At 40.4% G+C, this 24,373-nt stretch overlaps 1 protein-coding gene across 1 annotated transcript in view; it reads right to left on the minus strand.

The window, feature by feature from the left end:
- Nucleotides 1-2,146: 2,146 nt before the first annotated feature.
- The window catches only part of abcb7 (ATP-binding cassette, sub-family B (MDR/TAP), member 7), a 65,245-nt gene continuing 43,018 nt past the window's right edge, over nucleotides 2,147-24,373 (minus strand). Inside the window, exons 12-16 of the mRNA XM_080187916.1 lie at nucleotides 21,757-21,886; nucleotides 15,833-16,004; nucleotides 7,724-7,827; nucleotides 7,098-7,205; nucleotides 2,147-5,263 (exon numbers count right to left, since the gene is read on the minus strand). Coding sequence (XP_080044042.1) covers nucleotides 5,048-5,263; nucleotides 7,098-7,205; nucleotides 7,724-7,827; nucleotides 15,833-16,004; nucleotides 21,757-21,886 — 730 coding nt within the window. The 3' untranslated portion in view covers nucleotides 2,147-5,047. The remainder of the gene's footprint in view (nucleotides 5,264-7,097; nucleotides 7,206-7,723; nucleotides 7,828-15,832; nucleotides 16,005-21,756; nucleotides 21,887-24,373) is intronic.

The following is a 24,373-nucleotide window of genomic DNA, read 5'->3' on the forward strand; positions in this document are numbered from 1 at the left end:
GGAGTTGAGGGGGTTGAGCTTTGAGGAGACGCTGAATAAACTAGGCTTGTACTCGTTAGAGTTTAGAAGAATGAGGGGAGATCTCATTGAGACATATAAGATGATGAATGGGATGGATAGGATAGAGGTGGAGAGACTCTTCCCGCTCAGAAAGGACAGTAGGACTAGAGGGCACAGCCTCAAGATAAAGGGGGGACGGTTTAGAATGGAGTTGAGGAGGAGCTTCTTCACTCAAAGGGTGGTGAATCTCTGGAACTCTCTGCCCGTTGAAGTGGTGGAGGCTGCCTCGCTAAATATTTTTAAGACGCGGGTTGATGGGTTTTTGATAAGCGAGGGGATTAAGGGTTATGGGGAGAGGGCGGGAATGTGGAACTGAGCCACGACAGATCAGCCATGATCTTATTGAATGGCGGGGCAGCTCGAAGGGCTAGATAGAACATAGAACATAACAGCGCAGAACAGGCCCTTCGACCTACGATGTTGCGCCGACCAGTTAAAAAGCAATGACCCTCTAACCTAAACCAAACCCTTTCCATCATAAACCTATCCACAGATCTCTTAAATGCCCCCAGACTAGGCGCATTTACAACTGCAGCAGGCAGGGCATTCCAATTCCTCACCACCCTCTGGGTAAAGAACCTACCCCTGACATCCGTCCTATAACTACCACCCCTTAATTTAAAGCTATGCCCCCTCGTGCTAGCTTTCGCCATCCGAGGAAAAAGGCCATCACTGTCCACCCTATCTAAACCTCTAATCATCTTATATGTTTCAATAAGGTCCCCTCTTAGCCGCCTTCTTTCTAACGAAAACAACCTCAAATCCCTCAGTCTCTCTCATAGGACCTCCCCTCCATACCAGGCAACATCTTGGTAAACCTCCTCTGCACCCTCTCCAAAGCCTCCACATCCTTCCTATAATGAGGGGACCAGAACTGCACACAATACTCCAAGTGCGGCCGCACCAGAGTCCTGTACAGTTGCAACATGATGCTGCGGCTCCTAAATTCAATCCCCCTACCAATAAACGCCAAGACACCGTATGCCTTCCTAACAACCCTATCTACTTGATTCCCAACTTTCAGGGATCTATGTACACATACACCTAGATCCCTCTGTTCATCCACACTATTCAGAGTCCTACTGTTAGCCCTGTACTCTACACATCTGTTATTCTTGCCAAAGTGAATTACGTCACACTTTTCCACATTAAACTCCATCCGCCACCTCTTGGCCCAGCTCTGCAACTTGTCCAAGTCCCCCTGTAAACTAAGACACCCTTCCTCACTATCTACCACACCTCCGACTTTGGTGTCATCAGCAAATTTACTAATCCACCCAACTATACCCTCATCCAGATCATTTATAAAAATTACAAACAGCAGTGGCCCCAAAACAGATCCCTGAGGCACACCACTCGTAACGGAACTCCATGACGAATACTTACCATCAACCACCACCCTCTGTCTCCTATCCGCCAGCCAATTCCTGATCCAATTACCTAAATCACCCTCAATCCCATACATCTGCATTTTCTGCAGAAGCCTTCCATGGTGAACCTTATCAAACGCCTTACTAAAGTCCATATATACGTCAACTGCCTTACCCCCATCCACCTCCTTGGTCACTTTCTCAAAAAACTCAATAAGGTTAGTAAGGCACGACCTACCCTCCACAAAACCATGCTGACTATCTCCAATCAATTCATTACTCTCCAAATAACTATAAATCCTATCCCTAATAATTTTTTCTAAAACCTTACCCACAACAGAAGTAAGACTCACCGGTCTATAATTCCCAGGGAAGTCTCTGTTCCCCTTCTTAAACAATGGGACAACATTCGCCATCCTCCAATCCTCCGGCACTATACCTGTGACTATACCTGGCACTATACCTAGATGGCCTACTCCTGCTCCTATTTCTTATGTTCTTACATTCTTATTAAAGGCCAACATTCCATTCACCTTCTTGATCACCTGCTGCACCTGGAACTGATTTATCTGTTGATATTACTGCTGCTCTACTGACTTGTTAAAAGTGAGGAATTTCTTTCTTAAGGTCTGTGAAGTTGAAAACTTAAGTATGCTTTGTGTCCATTAGGAAGAAGAGGACAGTTGCAAAGTTGATGAAATACAAGACACAGTAAATTTGATGGATACGGTCAAGATTTTATTTGGCCCAACCAATTCTGCAAACATGTTCCAGGATTTACAGGTGAAATAGACTTTGAAAACATAAATGGTGGCTTTAAAAACCCCATAAACAGCATTCAGGCTTTGACTAAGAATACTGGGTAAGCTTTTAAATGGTTCACAAGTAAAAGAACACTAAACATTTCACCACTTTGATCAAGTGATCATGGAGCCCTCGTACATATCATGTAAAAACATCCTTCATCTCCTGTTCCTATTTTCAATTGAGGAAGTGGAATGAAAAGAATATAGCATAGTTTGTAGAAATATATAATTTGTACTTAGTATTTATCCAATTATGAAGGTGTTTGGATATTGGCTTTGCACTACTTAATGACATCTTACAAATAAATACCTTTAAAGATTTATACATCAGATCAAGTTTGATACTTAAAAAGGGGCAAATGTAGTTTCTGTATACCTGCATCAGTTTTAAGTTAATCTGTTCACAAAATCTACCAAATGTAGTTAGAAGTAAAATCATTTACTGCATATACAAGATTGGTTAATTTTCCACAAGTGAAAGGGTCAAATAGCTCACAAATAAAAGTCATAAGCAAGTTAGGTTTGCAACTGGAATCAAACCATATCTGATGATATTTGGATTCAAATTACTGAGGCACCCACACCAATAATTTAAATGTTCAAAATGTGTTTAGAAAATATCTTGGATAGTAAATGTGGCTTTGTAAGGGTGGAAGTAAAAATATCTAGGAAAGTCTGTACAAGTGTTGAAGTAAGATTTCGAAACACTATTGGATTACATCAATTCTGGAGTCACCGCAACAAGTGTTTAAATTTTCATGATTGTGTGTGTGTCAATTTAGAGTTGTAAATTGCTGCCTGCACCTAGAGCACTGTATGTTAGTTTACAGGTCTGGTTACATAACTAAAAGGTCAAGTAAATGTACATTGCGACAGATATTAGACATGTTAATCTCAATATTAATGAACAGGAACAATAAAAAAATTGAAAGGCAAACAAATGTAATTTTCTTTTGCTAAACAAAAATCAGTTGTAGCCAAAGACAAATGAGTGAAGACAGTTAGGCACTCATAGATCTTACAGCACTTACAAAATAACCTTGTACCACAGTCTGCAGAACTAAATGAATATCCTCTCCAAACAGCAATTCCAAGCTTGACCTTGCCTAGTTTTGGCTCAGTACACACACACACCTTAACTTGTGCTCAGAGGTGCAAACTAGTATAATACAATGGACTAAGCAGCGATCTGGGTACAATAGTACAGCAACGTACCCCACCACAAAAAAACACAACAGCAAAGGCACAACTCATACATTTTATAGGAGGGAAAGAAGCAATTATTTTGAGTCAACATTGGATAACAGTGCTGAAAAAGGAAATAAACCAGTGAAATCACGTGCACACCACAGCTTAATATTCCTATCTGTCTGGGGACCAAATTGCCAGAAAAACTGTACCATTTAGTTTAAATCCATTACACCAAGTTTAAAAACACTATCTCAATTACAGAAGAACAAAAAGATTGTAGAAACAGAAATATGAAAAGAAAAACTTGACAGTTTCAGAGCCGAATGCTTAGTTTTAATTCTTACAGATTAATACAATAGGGTTTTAGTTCATTTAAATTTCCTCAAGACTGCAAAATAAGTCCACACCATCTCAGACTACTGATGATCACAAAATACATGTCGTCTTTTTCTCATGACCATAACTTTAAAGGAGATTGTTAGTTGCTCAGTGCAGAGGAGATTAGTGCCAAGGTGGGTTATATTACAGAGTGCTAAACCTCCAGACTACACTAAAGCTTCTCTATGTGCCAAGGTCCTGGACTCTTAAAGGGTTGCCTGGGGAGAGCTAACAGAGACAAAACCTTCTCTGTGAGGTACAAAAATAGGGAGGGAGGGAGGGCAGGGTGGAGATGAAAAAAACCTCAGCAGATCCTCAGTTGCATATTTTACCGCACAGCTCTGCCTTCATTCCCAACTAAAGATGATACAGGGGTTTAAATGTGAAGGATAACAAAGCAGAACTGGATGTCTGACAAAAACAGATGATTTTATAGAAGTTTGGATGTTCAATGAATAGGATGACAAATACATCAAGGCAATGCTGTTGAACAGATAAGCCAAGGGAAAAAAAGAGATACTTTTACAACCTTTTTAAATACAGATGACCTTTCATTAAACATTGGCACATCTCAGATTAATAATTCAGAAATTAGCGTGCCTCGGTTAAATCATTTGAGGTATCATTACGGCAGCGAACAAAGTTCAAAATGTGCATTATTGGTAAATGTTGGTTCAGCTTTGCCTCATTCCCAAGTTAGTTCCTCTGTTGATTCTGGTATCCCAAGTACTGTCCCAATTAAAAACTATGATAGGTAAGAAGACCATAGTACCCAAGTTAAGTGTTTACCCCTGTACGGATTATAATAAATCTACTTCTCAGTCCAGAACGTACTCATTGAGAAATCAAACACAATGGTTTAGCTTCACCTGACAATTCCTGCGACGTGGTTCATGCTAATACTGATACAGTATTGGTTAACCACTACGTTGTAGCAATTCGCCAGTAATGCACACCTGCCTCAAGTTAATATTTAGAAAAACGTATGGATGCTACCCACAATGATCCATCTCTAAATGAGATTTTGATTTGCTGTTCCACGAAAGGTCTTTCAACACATCAGGGTTACCAATCAAAAATATTCGACCATTTTACCATAAAAAAATAAAATCCTTCCCTAAAAAGAGTAGTTTCATCAGCCGTCCTATTCAAAATGGTCTACCTGTGTATTAGCATCTAATGATATTTCCAGTGCAAATTGTCAGCAGAGTTTAATGTCCAGTACAAAAGTTCTAAGAAGTTTTAACAAGAGCAGTTTCCACAACCTTTAACACTGTTCAGAATTTCTTCTGATAGTTTTCGCCTTTCCTCTTCCTTGGATGACAGTTCCTTCTTTTCTTCTTTACTGGAGGAATGTGTGTTGAATATTCTACTATTTTGGGTGTGCCAGAGTTCAGAGTAGAGACTGTTGGGATTATTCAGGAGAGTTTGATGGGTTCCACGCTCTGCTATCTTACCCTGCAGCAAATTACAAGGAATCAGAAAAATACCAGAAGCATTGTATTTGACCTTAAATGAACAACTTCTATTCAGATGTGACTAAAGATCCATTGATGCAAATCTGTTAAGTAAACAATTTAAAGTTAGATTCCTCCACTGGATCTATATTTTTGTTTAAATGAAGCCATAAATTACTGGAATTAATTTACAGTAAAAAGTCTATGTACTTCGCAGGTTTCAAATACTAATTTCCTTGTTTGAAGCGTGGCACGGTGGTTAGTACTGCTGCCTCACAGTATTAGGATCTGGATTCCATTTCTAGCTTGGATCACTAACTGTGCAGAGTCTGCACGTTCCCCCTGTATCTGCATGGGTTTCATCCCATGGTTTGAAAGATCCATTGGTTAGGTGCATTAGTCAAGCTAAATTCTCCCTCTTGCCAGAGTGGCGACAAAGGGACTTTCACAGTAACTCCATTGCAGTGTTAATGTAAGCCTACCTGTGCCACTAATAAACAAACTTTAATATTTGGGCGTTTAGAGATTGTATTAGAATCCCAGAAAACCATCACATGAAAGCTTCCTCCATGAGCAAGATCCATTTCAGGGGAATTGGGATTGACAGGACTACGTGAAGCAAGACTATCCAAGCATCAAACAAACAGGTACTAAAGACTTTATTAAATCTGCAGGTTCCATAATTTTGTCATTCCTGTAGTTGTTCCCTCTCCTCTTCCTCTGAATAGTATGAAGCATGGTAACCTTTAATATGAGCTCACTTCTCCCCCTAACTCATCTAGATACAGTCAAGTTCTGACTGAAAAAACCCAAACTCAATTTTATGTCAGTTGACAAGGAAATGAGTGCTATAATGAAAATCAATATTCATTATTCAGAATATATTTGCAAATGATGCACATAAAAAATATTATAGCACCCTATAACCAAAGTGCACAAAATCCAAATATAAATACATTAGTCGATATTATGAAAACTAACGTGACCATTTTAGCTAAATGACACTACACAGCAGGTGCCACAGCCTCTGAAGGTACCTGCAAAAAAAAGAAATGCAAAAAGAAACCTGAGTATACTTTTTTTTAAACACTGTAGGGCAATGGTACTCATACTGTGGCCACAGGTGGCCACTTTCAGTCTGCCTCCTTCACAGCTTGACAGATCTAAGATTCACAGCCTGCAAACCATGGGATGTTGCCAGAGCTGGAATTCATAGTGAGAAAGAGTAAAGGAAGTGAGACTACGCAAGCATCAAACAGGTACTAAAGGCTTTATTAAAACTGCAGGTTCAATAGTTTTAATGGACCTGTAAATCATTCCTGTAGTGGTTTCCCCTCCTCTTCCTCTAGGTAGGCTTTTAGTTAGACTGCTGGACAGTCACTTGAAATAAGGAATAGAACACAGAAACATAGAACATGGAAAAACTACAGCACAAACTGGCCCTTCGGCCCACAAGTTGCACTGAACATCTCTAACTACTAGGCTTACCTATAACCCTCAATCCTACTAAGTTCCACGTACTCATCCAGAAGTCTCTTAAAAGACCCTAACGAATTTGCCTCCACCCCCACTGACAGCAGCCGATTCCACGCACCCACCACCCTCTGCGTGAAAAACTTACTCCTGACATCTCCTCTGTACCTACTCCCCAGCACCTTAAACTTGTGTCCTCTTGTGGCAGCCATTTCAGCCCTGGGAAATAGCCTCCGAGAATCCACCCGATCTATGTCCCATCATATTGTGTAGCGCTACAAGGATCCTCTTGGTATTTGTGAGCAACTCTACTCAAAGATAATTTAATTATGGGAAATATTCTAAAATGTTGGTTTCCCTACCTTATCCAGAACCAGAATTTCATCTGCATCAACAATTGTAGTGAGCCTATGAGCGATGAACACAGATGTACGCTGGTGCACCAAGTCTCTCATTGCACTGAGAATATTCTGTGGAGAAGAGCAGAAATTTAATCCCTTAACATTGTAAAGATAGTTGAAAACCAAAGACTCTAACTATGAAACCTATACATCTGTAACAAAATAGAGAAGTTTAAATCATTTATTTACAATTGTCATTTATTCCTGATGTTGATTAACAATATTATTTTCAATATTGTGAAGCTTATTTTTAGCATATCTATACATGCACGCGCACACACACACACACACACACACACACACAGGCACAGACACATGCAGGCAGACTCATACACGCACTTTTCTCCCTTTGAGGAATAATAGGGGAAGTGGTGGAAGGATTCCCGAGCAGATTATCAGCCCATTTAAATGCGTTAACAAGTCCTGGCACTGAACTTAACCCAGAGATTCTACACCAGAGGTGGGGATGCTACCCCACTGTGCTAAAAAGGACATTTGATTCAAATACTGCAGACTTGAAATGTGCTATAATTGGGGTAGCAGTGGTTTTGTTTTAGAGTGACGTTTGACCAGAAACAAAGGCATACCTCTTCAGTAATGGAATCCAAAGATGATGTAGCTTCATCATACAAGATAATTGGAGGATTTTTCAGAATTGCCCTAGCAATTGCAACTCTCTGCTTTTCTCCTCCTGAAAGAAACATCGGTTTACATTTACCTCAGGCTATGAATGACAAAAGGTCCATTTACAATGGTTCAGTTCTTCCACAAACATTATGCACAAGGTTGGAGAAAGAGAAAAAAATGAATAAAAAGTTAAAAGACTATGAAATGTCATCATATTCCCCGTTGGTTTCATATAATGCCACATTTTAATGTGCTGAAGGTTAAACTACTTTACAAAATAATTTACCATTTTTATCAGTTACAATCAGCATGGATTTATGCTGCATTGTGAACAATGTCACTGGATCCCCAGATTGGAGTAAGAAAGGAATGACAAGGATGTAGTGTTTTACAGATACAGCAATGTATCACCTAACGCTAACAAAATTGGCATTTTTAACCTGGTAGACTTTATGGTGTAAATAGCTTGGGTCTGAAATTGAGAGCAATGCTTCAACTGAAAGAACTAAGCAGAGTTATTGATCATAAACAAGCAAATGAAGGTTTCTGATCAAAGATTACCAATCTGAAATGTCAAGCTGGTTTTTCTCTCCGCAGAGCTACTGAGTATTTGGTGTATTTTCTGTTGTAATTTCAGATTGCAGCATCCATAGCATTTGCTTTGGAAATAAAGGTTTCTCTCAATGGTTGGCAGTGAATGATTAAAATATTACCAAAGAATTCAGCATACCAAACACTGATTCCTAATGTTTTCAAGTGCCCAATATGGAAACGTGAAGTGTTCAAGGGAAGAACACTTGCCGACGACACGAAGGTTGGTGGTGTTGTGAATAGTCTGGAGGGATGTCAGAAGTTGCAGCGAGACATAGATAGGATGCAAGACTGGGCGGAGAAGTGGTATATGGACTTCAATGCGGATAAATGTGTAGTGGTCCATTTTGGCAGGTCCAATGGGATGAAGGAGTACAATATCAAGGGTAGGACTCTTAGCAGTGTTGAGGAGCAGAAGGACCTTGGGGTCCGGGTCCATAGGACTCTTAAAATCAGCCTCACACGTGGAGGAAGTGGTCAAGGCGGCATATGGTGTGCTAGCGTTCATTAATCGAGGCATTGAGTTTAGGAGTCTGGAGGTAATGCTGCAACTTTATAAGACCCTTGTCAGACCCCACTTGGAGTACTGTGCGCAGTTCTGGTCGCCTCACTACAGGAAGGATGTGGAAGCTATTGAGAGGGTGCAGAGGAGATTTACAAGGATGTTGCCTGGATTGGGAGGCATGCCTTACGAAGATAGGTTGAGGGAGCTAGGTCTCTTCTCCCTGGAGAGACGAAGGTTGAGAGGCAACCTGATAGAGGTTTATAAAATGTTGAGAGGTACAGATAGGGTGGATTCTCGGAGGCTATTTCCCAGGGCTGAAATGGTTGCCACGAGAGGACACAGGTTTAAGGTGCTGGGGAGCAGGTACAGAGGAGATGTCAGGGGTAAGTTTTTCACTCAGAGGGTGGTGAGTGAGTGGAATCGGCTGCCGTCAGTGGTGGCAGAGGCGAACTCGCTGTGGTCTTTTAAGAGACTTCTGGATTAGTGCATGGGATTTAATGGGATTGAGAGTTATAGATAGGCCTGGTAGGTATGGATAAGATCGGTGCAACTTGTGGGCCGAAGGGCCTGTTTGTGCTGTAGTGTTCTATGTTCTATAACGTACTCCATTGCTTGGTATCAAGGGAATATGGCCAGTGCCCCTGCAATTGATAATCTCTTCCAGTTTTTTCTAGATATCAGGGAGGTGCCAGAGGACTGGAGAATTCTAAGTGTTATGCCCTTGTTTAAAAACGGTTGCAAGGATAACCCCAACAATCACAGACCAATCAGTTTAACATCAATAGTGGGCAAGTTTGTAGAAACAATTATTAGGATAGAATTAAATCACAGAAAAATGTGGGTTGATTAGGAAGTGCCAGCATGGCTTTCCAAAGGGGAAATTGTGTTTAACAAACTTGTTGGAGTCTTGAGGAGGTATCAGTGAGGATGGATGAAGGTAATGCTGTTGGTGCATGGACTTTTGAAAGGCGTCTGATATAGTGCCACATAGACTTGAGAAAAGTTATAGCTCATGAAATAAAAGTAACAGTAGCAACGTGGATACAAAAATCAGCTGAATAATAGGAAGCAGACAGCAAAGGTCAATGGATGCTTTTCAGGCTGGAGGAAGGTTTGTAGTGATGTTCCTCAGGGGTTGGTTTTGGAACCCTTGCTTTTCCTTGGTACTCAGGGGACAATTTCAAATTTGCAGATAATACTAAACTTTGCAGCATTGCAAACAGTGAACAGGACGGTGTAGAACACCAAAAGGACACAGACAAGTTGGCAGAGTAGGCAGATAGAAAGCAGATGAAGTTCCACGCCGAGAAGTTATGCCCTTACGTGGCGAAAAACTGCAGCGTGCGATGGTGCAGAGGGACCTCGGGGTCCTTGTGCATGAGTCGCAAAAACCCAGCCTGCAGATGCAGCAGGTGGTCAGGAAGGCAAATGGGATGCTGGCCTTCATCGCGAGGGGGATTGAATATAAAAGTAGGGAGGTCTTGCTGCAGCTGTACAGGACACTGGTGAGGCCACAGCTGGAGTACTGTGTACAGTTTTGGTCGCCGCACTTACGCAAGGATATTTTGGCCTTGGAGGGAGTGCAGAGGAGGTTTACTAGGCTGATACCGGAGTTGAGGGGGTTGAACTATGAGGAGAGGCTGAATAAACTAGGCTTGTACTCATTAGAGTTTCGAAGAATGAGGGGAGATCTCATTGAGACGTATAAGATGTTGAATGGGATGGATAGGATAGAGGTGGAGAGGCTCTTCCCGCTCAGAAAGGACAGTAGGACTAGAGGGCACAGCCTCAGGATAAAGGGGGGGCGGTTTAGAACGGAGTTGAGGAGGAACTTCTTCACTCAAAGGGTGGTGAATCTCTGGAATTCTCTGCCCGTTGAGGTGGTGGAGGCTGCCTCGCTCAATATTTTTAAGACGCGGGTTGATAGGTTTTTGATAGGCGAGGGGATTAAGGGTTATGGGGAGAGGGCGGGAATGTGGAACTGAGCCACGACAGATCAGCCATGATCTTATTGAATGGCGGGGCAGGCTCGAGGGGCTAGATGGCCTACTCCTGCTCCTATTTCTTATGTTCTTCTTAGAAGTCTGACGTGATGCATTTTGGTAGGAAGGACATGGAGAGACAATGAAATAAGGGGTAAAAATTCTAAAAGGGGTGCAGAAGCAGAGGGACTTGGGTACATATTTGCATAGATCATTGAAGGTGACAGGACAGGTGGAGAAGTCAACAAAATATCTGGTACTCTGGGCTTTATTAACAGAAGCGTAAAGTACATGGGCAAGGAGGTTACGCTGCACTTTATACGATAAATTATTTCAACCTCAACTGGAATAGTGTGTACAATTCTGCGTACCAAATCAAAGGAAGGGTGTGAAGGCTTTGGAGAGAGAGGGCAGACGAGGTTCACAAGCATGGTTCCGGGGATGAAAAACTTCAGTTATGAGAATAGACTGGAGAGACTGGGACTGCCCTTCTTGGAGAACAGAAGGCCAAGAGGAGATTTGATAGAGATCTTCAAAATCATGAGGGGGAATGAACAGAGTAGACAGGGAGAAACTGTTCCTGCTAGTAAAAAGATCAAGAACGAGAAGGGTCAGAATGAAAGTGATTTGCAAAATAAGCAAATGTGGTGTGAGAAAAAGCTTTCTCACACAACAAATGGTTCTAGCCTAGAATGCACTACCTGGAAATATGGAGGAGGCAGGTTCAATCGAGATGTTCAAGAGGGCGCAGGATAATTATTTGCATAGAAACAATGTGCAGGGGTACGGGGAAATGGCACTAAGTCACAATGATCGTTCGGAGAGCTGCTGCATATACAGTGGGCCAAATGGCCTCCTGCTGCGCCGTAGCAATTCTGTGATTCTTGCTGCTGGTCTAAAGTTTTATATTGAAATCTGGTGAGACGTAATGAACTGGATGGCATTTGAGAGTCACATATTTTGAATTAATTATATAATTTAGAGGAAAAATGGTCAATCCAAGACATTTAGACTACTGAAGAAGTGGTTCTGCAGATTCCGCTGAAGAATCTATTTAGAAATGAAGATAAACATTTTCTGTACTCTACTATGGACCCAACCTGTGCTTCAGCAAGGACAGCAAATTCATTGCAATTACCTGTTATTTTGGTGCTATGATAGGTCAGTGTAATATTGAATAAAGGACAAGAGATCCAGCTTTTAAAGAGAGAATTTCAAACTCGCACAAGGTAATGCTGATGAAAAAATATCTACTTTTCTTCATTTTATTTATTTCTTGTCTAGAATCGTTGTTCATGCAAGTCTGCTCTTCTCAATTTTTGCTCTCCTGTAAATCTTATGATCCATCTGAATGGTTTTCCCAAGTTCCAGTAATACGCATTTAGCTATTTTGGATCACGCAGCAAGATAGAAGCCATTTTGTAGTGGCACTGAGATGAACATTGGGGTTTATGAAACTAAAGCCCAGGAAATATCAGCAAGAATGCTTGAATGAAACCAAATTATGCAAATAGCTTCGAGTTTCAAATTGTCAGATAAGAAAGTTGTAGTCAGTTTAAGGTAAAATAGTGATTTATTTTATGAATATATTTGAGACTGTTAAAAATGTTTTGTTAATGAACACCTTTGCACGTCACTGACATTTTGCAAATCCAGCACACTTAAGATAGAAAAGGTTTACTTTTCTATAGCAAGGGGTGACATAGTAGTTAGCACTGCTGCCTCACAGCACTAGTGAACTGGGTTCGATTCCTGGCTTGGGTCACTGTCAGTGCAGAGTCTGCACATTCTCCCCGTATCTGCATGGGTTTCCTTTCAGTGCTCCACAGTCCAAAAGACATGCTGGGGTTAGATGCATTGGCCATGCTAAATTCTCCCTCAATGTATCCGAACAAGTGGCGGAGTGTGGTAACTAGGGGACTTTTTTCACAGTAACTTCATTGCAGTGTGAATGTACGCTTACTTTGTGACACCAATAAACTTTAAAAAACACCTTTCACGACCACTGGATGTCGCAAAGTGCTTTGCAGTCAACTAAATACTTTTAAAGCGTATTCAAAATGTAGTAACGTGGGAGAGATTTCTTGTGACAATTTGAAGTGTAATACTTTCCCATATCATCTGGTACAATAAAAACAACAGTTGATTGTGTAAAGAGGTATGTAAAAAGACAATATAGTTACAATTGCCTTTTCATTTGAAGAAAATGAGGCATCACACTACATTTGACAGTGTGAAGTTACATGTTGAATTGCACTTTTCCTGGTTTAATTTAAGCTTTCATAAAAATAATGCACCAAAGGTAGTTTTTACAGCCTGATTTGGATCCAAGTGCAAAAGATTCCAAATAACAAGAAGAGTGGGATCAGCATTTTATGTTCACATTTTCACTAAACTTATTAAAGTACTACTGGGCGGTATGGTAACACAGTGGTGAGCATTGCTGCCCCACAGCACCAGGGACCTGGGTTCGATTCCCAGCTTGGGTGACTATCAGCATGGAGTTTGCACGTTCTCCCCATGTCTATGTGGATTTCCTCTGGGTGTCCTACTTTCCTGCTACAGTCCAAAGATGTATGGGTTAGCTGGACTAGCCATGTTAAATTGCCCCTTAGTGTTAGTGGGCTAGCTTGGATAAATGCATGAGGTTGTGGGGATAGGGTCTGGGTGAGATTGAGGTTGGTGCAGACTCGGTTCGGTTGGCCTCCTACTGCACTGTATGATTCTATGATTTTATTGCACCAAAAGGGAAGGCAGTGGCATAATTGTACACTCGCTGGACTAGTAATCCAGAGACACAAGGTAATGCTCTGGGGACCTGGGACTGATGGTGAAATAAGAATTCAAAAAAACAAACCTGGAATTACAAGTCTAACGAAGCCATTGTCATTTGTTGGAAAAACCCACCTGGTTCACTCATGTCCTTTAGGGAAGGAAACCTGTCATCCTTATCTGTTCTGGCCTATGTGTGACTCCAGACCCACAGCAATGTGGGTGACTGTTAAATATTAACAAGTGTGGCTGCTACAAATTTTGCAAATACTGGAAATTAGTTTATTTCAAATTTATACAAAAAGATCTTTCTGAAATTGACATATTTCCATATTTTAACAGGTTTAATTAGTTAACCAACATTTTCTACAGGAGTTCTAAAGTTTATTTGGAATGTTGAGCTTAAAAACCTAAAATTTGTCAATTATCTAATAGCACTGGGATTGGGAAGGGTAGAAGAGATATCAGAGTTATAGTGCAGGAGGATGCCATTTGGCCCTTTGCGTCTATGCCCTTGCCAACAAGCATCATGACTTAGTGCCACCCCCCTGCTTCCACCCCCATTCTCCTGCATGTTTTTTCTACTCAAATACGCGATTAAACCTGCCGTCACCACATTTCTAGACCCAAGCCACTCGTCACGTGAAAAGCTTTTTCTCACACCACGTTTGCTTCTTTTGCAAATCACTTTAAATCTGACCTTCCTCATTTTTGATCCTCTCTACTGTCCAGCCCTCATGATTTTGAACATCTCTATCAAATCTCCTCTTAACCTTCTTCTCTCTAACAGTCCCAACTTCTCCAATCTATCCACATAACTGAAGTTTTTCATCACTGGCACCATGCTTGTAAATCTCTTCTGTACTGTCTCCAATGCATTCACTTCCTTCCTATGGGCTGGTGCCCAGAACTGTACAAATATTCCAGCAGAAATGTAACTAGTGACTTGTATAAATTCAGCATAATCTCCATGCTCTTGTACGCTATGCCCCTATTAATAAAACTCAGGATATTATGTTTTATTAACTGCTCTCTCCACCTGTCCTGCTCTATACACTCAGCTCCTTCTGCTCCTGCATCCTTTTTAAGAATATCTCTCCATGTTCTTCCTACCAAAATGCATCACCTCAAACTTCTCCACACTGAAGTTCATCTGCCTCCTATCTGCTTACTCCACCAGCTTGTTTGTCCTTTTGAAGTTCTATTGTACACGGTCTCCTTCATCATTTACAATACTACCAAGAAAAACAAGTAGGAAGGAATAAGATTGAAAAAAGCTAACACAACTTCCTTCAATTCACCAACGATGACATAGCTTCCCAAAATACATTCGTAAATACGTAAATTCAAATTCTTTGAATGCAGTTAAACAGTTCTAAATACTACACATCTTCTCTCACAGTCTGAAAGACGTGCTGGTTAGGTGCATTGATCCAAACAGGCGCCAGAGTGTGGTGACTAAGGGAATTTCACAATAACTTCATTGCAGTGTTAATGTGAGCCTTACTTGTGACACTAATAAATAAATAAACTTTAAGATCAGCCGGCAGCGCAGATTCTACTGACAGTTTGTCTAAATGGACTTATTATGCAAAGAGGTTTCTGGTTCAGAGATGCCAAAGTGACAGCTTAATTCTGAGGTGAGGTCACAGTCAACCTCCACAGTGCAGTCGCTGAAGATTTGGGGAGCTGTTCTCAAGTATGCAACCAAAGTGGCTTCAAAAGCTACTCAGGGTTCAGTTGGATTGCACACTAGGAGCAGAAAGCAGTAGCTTCACAGCATGAACCAGAGCTGGCAGCAATCAATCTATACTTCACATTGCCATGGCTGCAAACACATTTATTTGAACATAAAAATTCAAAATGACTTAACCCTTGGTATCCAATTCAACTGCTGGCCCACTATTTTTCCAACCTCACCTATTTATTCTTTTCTAGCTATTCATCACTACTTATAATGACAGCTACGTCCAATGGAAGCTGGAATAATATGGTTCCCAATCATTACCAGTCAAAAGTAGCAATACTTCCACATACATATGACAGCCAATTCAAGTTGTCATGCTGGTCGGGAGCCCCACCTGCTGGCCTGGCTGAGCACGCGTTCAGAAAGCATATTCAGCAAATCACCAATGCACTGCTACAAGTATCAACAGCAATTTAACTCAAGCATAAGGTTCCGCACTCTAATCACAATTTCCAGTTTTCCTTTAACTCACCCGAAAGCTTTAGTCCACGTTCACCAACCTGAGTGTTATAACCATTAGGCATCCTGAGAATGGAGTCATGAAGGCCAGCAAGCCTAGACACGTTATACACTTCTTCCACCGTTGCATCAATGTTCCCATATTGAAGATTATAAAAGATGGTGTTGTGGAACAGGACTGCATCCTAAAATCAAGGGAAAAAAGCAATATAAATCCAAATGTACATAACTACTGAGTGACAGTTAAATCATTTATATCATGAGCACAACGCAAGTAACCGTAAACATCTCCATCTCTTTCTACCCAAATTAACTTCAAGTTTTCATTATTTTCAGTGATTCCTTGCTTGATCTCCAAAAATACATTTTAGAAATAATACATATTGGGTTCACTGTTTCTGCAAATAGGGAGGAATGTTTGACCAGGTCATTTAAACTTTTCGCCTCATTCGCTGCTAAGAGACCATTTGGTATAGTCTCCGCTGCATTTTTCAGGAATGTTGTCAGGTAGATGCATTACAGGAATCCATGCAGCAGCAAGCAGATAGAAACATAGAAACTGGAAGCAAGAGTAGGCCATTTGGCCCTTCGAGCGTGCTCCATCATTCATCTTAATCATGGCTGATCATCAAATTCAATCTCATAATCCCCCTTCCTCCCATATTCCTTGATCCCTTTAGCCCAAAGAGCTACAGCTAATTTCTGAATTAATTGTAACAGAAACAAATAAATAAATTTTTAAAATACCATTTGGCTCCCTATAAAGCATAAAGCCACAAGAGATTACACAGGAGTTTTCACTTGATGAGGACTGGTGCTATGTTTCAGTTACTAGTAAATATTATTATGCATTTTTATATATTAAACATGTATGACTACAGACTAATGAAATTCATGTGCGATAAAATAGATAGAAATATCTCATTGAATATTTAATCTCCAACAGTTATTAACCTTCAACTATTAAAACAGAAAACCACATTAAACATATGATGTCTTTGTCATCATGTGACTACCAGGAAACAACCAAAATGGTCTCTGCACTCAGGCACAATGAGAAATACTAATTTTTGCACTGATTTTAGATAATGCTATCAATATTAATTACTAAAATGCTGATTGTTGTTTATTTTCATTTAGTGAGCATCTAATTTTGTTATCTGGTTTTATCAGAAATACTAAATAAATACATGCAATATACATCCATCATAGACCCAAACTTGTAACTCATAAACGATGCAAATTGTGTACTGTTCCATTGCATCTAGCTTTTGCATATATAATAATGCATACACACCCACATCTCAAGTGCTCCTTTTGTGTGTATGTCCCATGGCGGTTACACAATGAACCACATATGGAGATCAAAGGAAGCACTTTGTTGTCTAAATAGAAAGCCTTTTGGGTACCCGGTGGGGTGAAAGACAAAATAAATTGAACAGGACGTATGCACTAATTCACGTACAAGACAGCTTTGGTTTACTCCTGCAATAATTCCAAAGTGCTTACTGAGAAAGGATTGTTGCAAATATCTAGTTCATAATGCATGATTTTGGAACTTACTAAAACTAAAAGTTAAATGCTAGATTAATGGCAATGTCTGAGAAACTGATAAATAACCTCAGAATAAGTGAAAATCAAAACAAACTTGGGTTAATTATAGTTACAAGCTAACCAATGGTTCACCTTACCAAGTCAGAAGTAGAAGGGTAAAATACTGAACAATAGATGACCCACCTCTAAGTTTAAATGGAGCCAGAAGGTCTACACATATCTCAACGAAAGATTTACATAGTTCCCAGATTAAAAAATGTTTTAAAAATGTTAAAAAACTTGTAAACAAGAGCGTTTCTTGATGGGGTCAGCAATTTCGGGAAAGGGAATTATAAAGCTCCATTAGAGGTGTAAGCTTTTGAAAGTGAATCATATAATCAAATATTTGTTTGAGGTAAAAAAAAATTTCTGTTTGAAACATTGAGTATGTTTTGTTGTTATGGAAATGGACCATAAGGTTTAGGAAGTTTGTGTGTTTAATTTATCTGGTTGTTTCTCAAATAAGCCAGTTGCAGTTTTGTTCTTGTACAGGTTGCAGTCTGAGTTGGAGAGCAAAAGATGACAAATGTTAACCCGGTATCCACATCAAGCAGAGAAAATGCTAACTTTATCATTCATTGCACAGAGTGCGGGTGGGGGTTTGAGCTCAATTTGCAGCTTTGGAATTTGTAAGGGGTAAAGAAGCAGGAAGATCTGCTTAACTTGAAGCTAGTGGAAGAAATCTACAGTAGCTCTTGCGGTGAAATGCCTTGTGGCAGAAAGTCAGTCAGCTTGGAACAGGCAGAGGGAAAGCATCTGCCAAGAGTTGAGAATCAGCATTGAGACCAGCATCTGCACAAACACTCAGCAGTAACGAGGGTTATTAGAAACCAGGGGTGTTTCTGATATTTAAATCCCCAAGTCTAAGCAAGAATGCAATGAGGCCCAAGTTTCAGCTAAGCAGTCCACAGTCGTGCATTTTGGAAAAAAGTTGGAGGATTGTTCAGCTAAAAGCTAATGGAAGGATTCCTAAGAAATGTCACATCACAGAATAGCTGGAACAAGGAGAATTTAAGGTGAATGTCAAAGGGCTGTGACATTTTTATTGAACCAACCCAAAAAATGTGAATGAGCTTTCAGATTTCATAAGATAAAGGAAATCTTGGAAGACTGGGGAATAATGGTTGAGATAAAACTGGATTCAGTGGAGTTTGTTTTAATATATACACATATATAAAACACTCTCAAAGTTTGTTTTTGATTAAAAATGTGTTATCTTGTGGCGTAGCTCTTTCAGTTAATTACTGGACATGCATACTTCTCTTTAAATGCCTCCACCAAGACCATAATGGGATAGAATAGAATGCATTTTGCATACCAATCTTCCTTTATAGCTTTAAAACTATTTCAAAAAGTCCTGAAATAAAGAACTTGGTCAAATTTAAAACTGTTTTTCCAATTTTTGCTTAATACATGGCTCGTTCTACAGATTTTACGTAACTTGTAGCAGCAGCGACAAGAAAGACATGGTGATATATTCAAGTGTATTCTTTTGAGTGGTTCTTATAGCTCATTGAAATTTCAATCAATTGTAGTCCCCTCTATTTCTTTCCTTGAAAATGTTCTCTCTTCTAAGCTGTAGCTCCGCAGATTTCAACAAGCCTTTAACAAAGCCAAATGGCCATTGTGCAAACAATACATTATAAATTCTGGTAGGATATTTGATCATAAATCTCAACCCTGTCTACATCCATGTTTTCGCCAGCAAACACTGGACACTGATTAGGAACAGAAATCCTGGCTGGTTTACTTCCTTCACACCCTAGGGGCATTATTTGAAGAATCTATTTGCCACAATCAGTGAATTCAGCAAACACGAGAGATGGAAGTTCGAACTATATGGGCCTGTCTGGTCATGTACCATACAAGAGACTAAATGGGTACCTTCCACATCACAGAATTCCTAGTATAATCAATATATTAGATAAACTGAGCTCAGAATGAAAAAGCTACTTGGAGATATTGCACACTTATCAAGTAAATTTTTGAAAACAAAATTAATTTGAAGTTACATAGCACCTCTAACGCAGAAAGCTATTCCAAAATGCTTCAAAGCAGCTACCATTTGAAATGATAAGAGCCAATAAGCAGGTCTTAGCTTTTCCAACATTATCTCTGAACTCTTCAAACGGCAAAGCCCATTAAACACATGCTTCTGTACAAAGCCTGCAGCATTTAAACACTCCATCTAGTGGCCCAGCCAAGACTTCAAAATGGTTCCTAACTAAAAGATGCACTAAATCAAAGAATTGTCGCATATAGCTAACACATTTATGAAACCTCAGAAGATTAGCATGCAAGACAAAATTCACAAGAATGCAACATAACTAATGTATTTATGCAGTTAAATTATTCCAAACCAGAAAAAAAAAGCAGCCTACCATCTGTTGTTGTAGTCAGCTTCAAGTTGGGCTTCAGAAGTTAGAATTGCCCAAAGCTAAAATCATTCAGACCATTGCTGTGCAACTAGAAACATTCAACAACTCGGCTGACAATATTCATAAAGCAATGAATGATATGTTATTTAATCACCGAGTAGGACGATTCTTCTGTGAATTCTTAGCATAGTAAGAAGTCTGACCACGCCAGGTTTAAGTTTGATAGTAAACTCAAGAGTTTACTATCAAATAAATCGGTTGGACTTAAACCTGGTGTTGTCAGACTTCTTACTGTGTTTACCCCAGTCCAACGCCGGCATCTCCACATCACAAATTCTTAGCATGTCAGTTGTGCTCACCCACCCCCTCTGGTCCATGTATGTCAAATCTATGTTGCTACAATCGGGTTAGGATTAAAAACAAATCCAAATACCTTGCCAATAGAACTATGCCACAAGATTTTTCTAAAAACTTTTTTTTTACATAAAAGACAATATGGTTTAGAACTGTTTGAATAGACTGGGTCTGTACTCGTTAGAGTTTAGAAGGCTGATGGGGGATCTTATAGAGACATAAAAGATAATGAAGGGGATGGATAGGGTAGAGATAGAGAGATTATTCCCACTTAGAAAGGATAGCAGAACTAGAGGGCACAGTCTCAAAATAAAGGGGGAGGGGTGCAGTTTAGATCGGAGTTGAGGAGGAACTTCTTCACTCAAAGGGTGCTGAGTTTCTGGAACTCTCTGCCCATTGAAGTGGTGGAGGCTACCTTGCTGAATATATTTAAGTCACGGGTAGATAGGTTTCTGATAGACAAGAGAATTAAGGGTTATGGGGAGAAAGCAGGAAAGTGGAATTGATCCACTTCAGATCAGACATGATCTTATTGAATGGCGGGGCAGGCTCGAGGGGCTAGATGGCCTACTCCTGCTCCTATTTCTTATGTTTGCATTCTGGTTTACTTTCTACTACCTCTGCAGAATTCTCTTTTAAGACACATCAATCAAGTTATTTACTTCTATAGGGGGCCATCTACAAGTCTGCCACAGTCCTCTGGAGAACCCCTCTCAGTTCCAGTCATTCTCAGAAGAAAAACTTTCATTTACCATCACTCGACTACAGGTGCCTCAGTCCCTTTATTTTGGTTACTTTTCCAACACGTCCAGATTAATCAGCTGGATACTTTATTTTGCGATAAGACACTTATGAAGTCCACTGTAAATTCTCCCACTAGATTCAAACTCGGCAAGCTTCAAGTTTTTGTTCCTCAGAAGATTCAAACTGAGATTAAGCCTCATCTGCCATCCATGCAGTTGATGAGGCTGGGGTTTTACTCTGCTTACTGTGCAGGTCATCTGGGCTAACTTATCTGAGAGTTTGGCCATTCACACCCTTTATTCTCTCTATGCACTGCCGTTAGCAGCCCTTTACTCTGGTTTCTGCAGTTATAACTCATCTTCCATTCCCTCACAATGCTGGATGACTACTTCCCACTTTCTATGCCTTTTGTCATCTGGACTTGAAACGCCAGCTCTTTTCTCTCCTTATAGATGCTGCCAAACCTGAGCTTTTCCAACATTTTCTCTTTTGGTTTCTGTCACAACAGATTGCTCTGGGCTATCCTCAAACTGACCTTTAAGCTAATGACCCTGAATATACAATTTCTCCAGCTAAGGAAGCCCGCTTGATGTTTTATAACTCTTATCTCTTCTATTTTGCCTTTAAACAAAAATCGATAATCTTCTGAATTGCCATTTCTTTAGGTTTTCTGGTAACTACTAAAGCCCAACACTTTAATTACCTTGCCTTTACAAGAATGATCTTCCCAGAACTAAACACTATCTCTAATAGTTTAATATGAAGCATGAACTAGATATTCGCAATAGCATTAAACAAAGACATTTAAATCCATTCAATGCATTTTGCTGAATGAATAACGCTGAAAAACATTAGCAATAATTTTTACCTGTGGTACAACACCAATGGTTCTGCGCAAGCTTTGCAAACTGATGTCTTTAATATTCTGACCAGCCACGTAAATGTTCCCATTCTGAGGTTCGAAGAAACGGAACAGCAACCTCACTATTGTGCTTTTCCTAAACCATGTAAAATTTGTACAATTATATAAGACAAAGTTTTGGCATAACATGACTGAAACTATTAAATGATCAATATTAGAGGATTCTTTTCCATGACTTTATAGAATTATAAATTGGATGGTATCGCTGGTAAATACTGATGCATGCAGGATGGACTAAATATTAGCATAAATCAAACAAGTTAAAGACATTTAAGATAGAAAAGGGCGGTGATGGGGACAATCACTAAAACTTGAGAGAATTAAATCTTGGATGGATTGTATTCATGCATCTAAATAGTTGGAGACAGACAATTACATAAATCTGGTGGCACTGCTGCCTCACAGCACCAGGGACCCAGTTTCGATTCCCAGCTTGGGTCACTGTCTGTGCAGAGTCTGCACGTTTTCCATGCGTCTGTGTAAGTTTTCTCCTGGTGGTTTCCTCCCACAGAAGAAAGATGTGTTGGCTAGGAGCACTGGCCATGCTAAATTTGTAGCAAACAGGCAACTGAGTGTGGTGACTAGGGGATTTTCACAGTAACTTCAATGCAGCGTTTTGCAATGACTGTTGGAACGCAAGCCTACTTGCAACACTATTAAATAAACTTTAAATATTAAAACTCATTAGAAAAGGAATAGTGCCAGAAGACTGGGAGATGGATAATATTCTCTGTCGGTTTTAAAATATGTGAATCTAATTCCAGGAAACTAAAGATAAGTTAGCTTAACATTTGTATAATAAATAATGGATTATTGACTAAATGATACAATAGAACATCTGCTTATAAAAATTAAAATAAAAAGGGGATTGACCAACTATATTGAACTTTTTGAAGTAACAGATGAATAGACTAGTTCAGTGATACATCTTGGATTTTCAAAAGGTTTTCTCCCAGGTACTGCATTATAGACTTCTGACTAAGGTCAGAGCATGTGGAGTCAGGGGATAAATAGCAGAGAGGATAGAAAGTTAGCTACAAAACAAAAAACAATTATGGGTAACTATTCTGATCGTCAAAAAGTGAGAAGGAGCATTCCACACTGACCCACTGCTGTTCACAATTTACATAAAATGTTTTGAACGTGGGAATCAGAGGTACGAGAATGGGCCTGTAATTTGCAAATAAATGTCAATATAGTTAAATGTGAGATGATGCTTTTTGTCTGGACTGTTTTGTCCAAATGACAAGAACAAAAGGGTCTAGGGTGTAATGTTACACAGATTGCTAAAAGTAATGCCATGGTTATAAGCCCATTTAAAAAAAGGCAAACAAAGCACTCGGCTTTACTTCCAGTAGAATAGATTATTAAAACAAAAAAATCAGAATAGTTCCATTAAGCTTGAAATATTAAGCACAGTTCCGGTCTCCATATGATTAAAAAAAGGGTACAGAGGCACTGGAGAAGGCACACAAAAGATTTCTTAGAATTATAGCAAACTGTGAGGATACTTATATTAGGAAAGGTTGAACAAGCTGGGGCACACTGCTCTAAAAAAGAAGAATGATGGGTTCCTGCTAGAGGTTTTCAAGAATATGAAGGGTTGAGGACAGAGCCAAAGGCCGTGATTCTCCCATTCTGCTGCGCCAATATTTTAGCACAGCAGACCAGGAGAATCTCACTGTGCTGACACACAGGATAGCATCTCCCAGTGCCGGATTTCCAGCGGCATCTGCTCTGCCCTGGAAATCGGCAGGGAGACCTGGAATTAATTTTAATCTTACTTTGCATGTGGTTTAAATGAAATTAGCAGGCCGGAACTGAAGTCTATGGGCCCGCTAGCCTCTTCCCTCGTCCTTGGGAGCATTTCACTCCAGCCGGGTTTACAGTAACTCCCCACTTTTGGGGAACTAGTGGCCAGATCCCACTGGGGTGAAGGGGGTGGGAATTTGGAGCTCAGGAGCCAGGGAGGTGAGGAGGTGGTGAGGCCCCCCCCCCCCCCCCCCCCCCCCCCCCCGAGGCATTGACACCCTGGCACTGCCTAGGGATAAAATGCCAATGCTCAGGGGGCACCTTGGCACTGCCCATCAGGCATGGGACAGTGCCTGATGGGGAGGGCGGGTCCCAGGAGGCAATTGGTGGAGGTGGGGGGAGAGCCTGGAGATTGGGCTGGGGTGGGCCCAGGAATGGGCAGGAAGAGGGCCAGAGATTGAACTGGCCAGCAATCTGGAGGCCATCAGTGCAGGGTCACTGCACATGCACCGATTTTGGCACTGACAGATCGGTGCTTGCACAGTGGCCTGCTCAGTGCGCTGATTTCAGCCTCTCCAGCAGGAATAGATTTTAATAATATTCATGCTGGTTGCCTCTGCAGTGCACAGAGAAGGATCCTCTGAATTCCCCAAGAGGTGGCAAGATTATGAAATTCACTACCAGGGAGGGTAGCTGAGGCAACAAGAGGAAACAAATTAAGTTAGACAGGAAAGGAATAGAAAGATATGCCGCTAGGAAAAACAATGAAATTCTCAGCAGGACCGGCATCTGTGGAAGGAGAAAATACAGT

The sequence above is a fragment of the Carcharhinus amblyrhynchos genome, chromosome 4, assembly GCF_965287045.1.
Source record: "Carcharhinus amblyrhynchos chromosome 4, sCarAmb.v2.hapA, whole genome shotgun sequence".
NCBI lineage: Eukaryota > Metazoa > Chordata > Chondrichthyes > Carcharhiniformes > Carcharhinidae > Carcharhinus > Carcharhinus amblyrhynchos.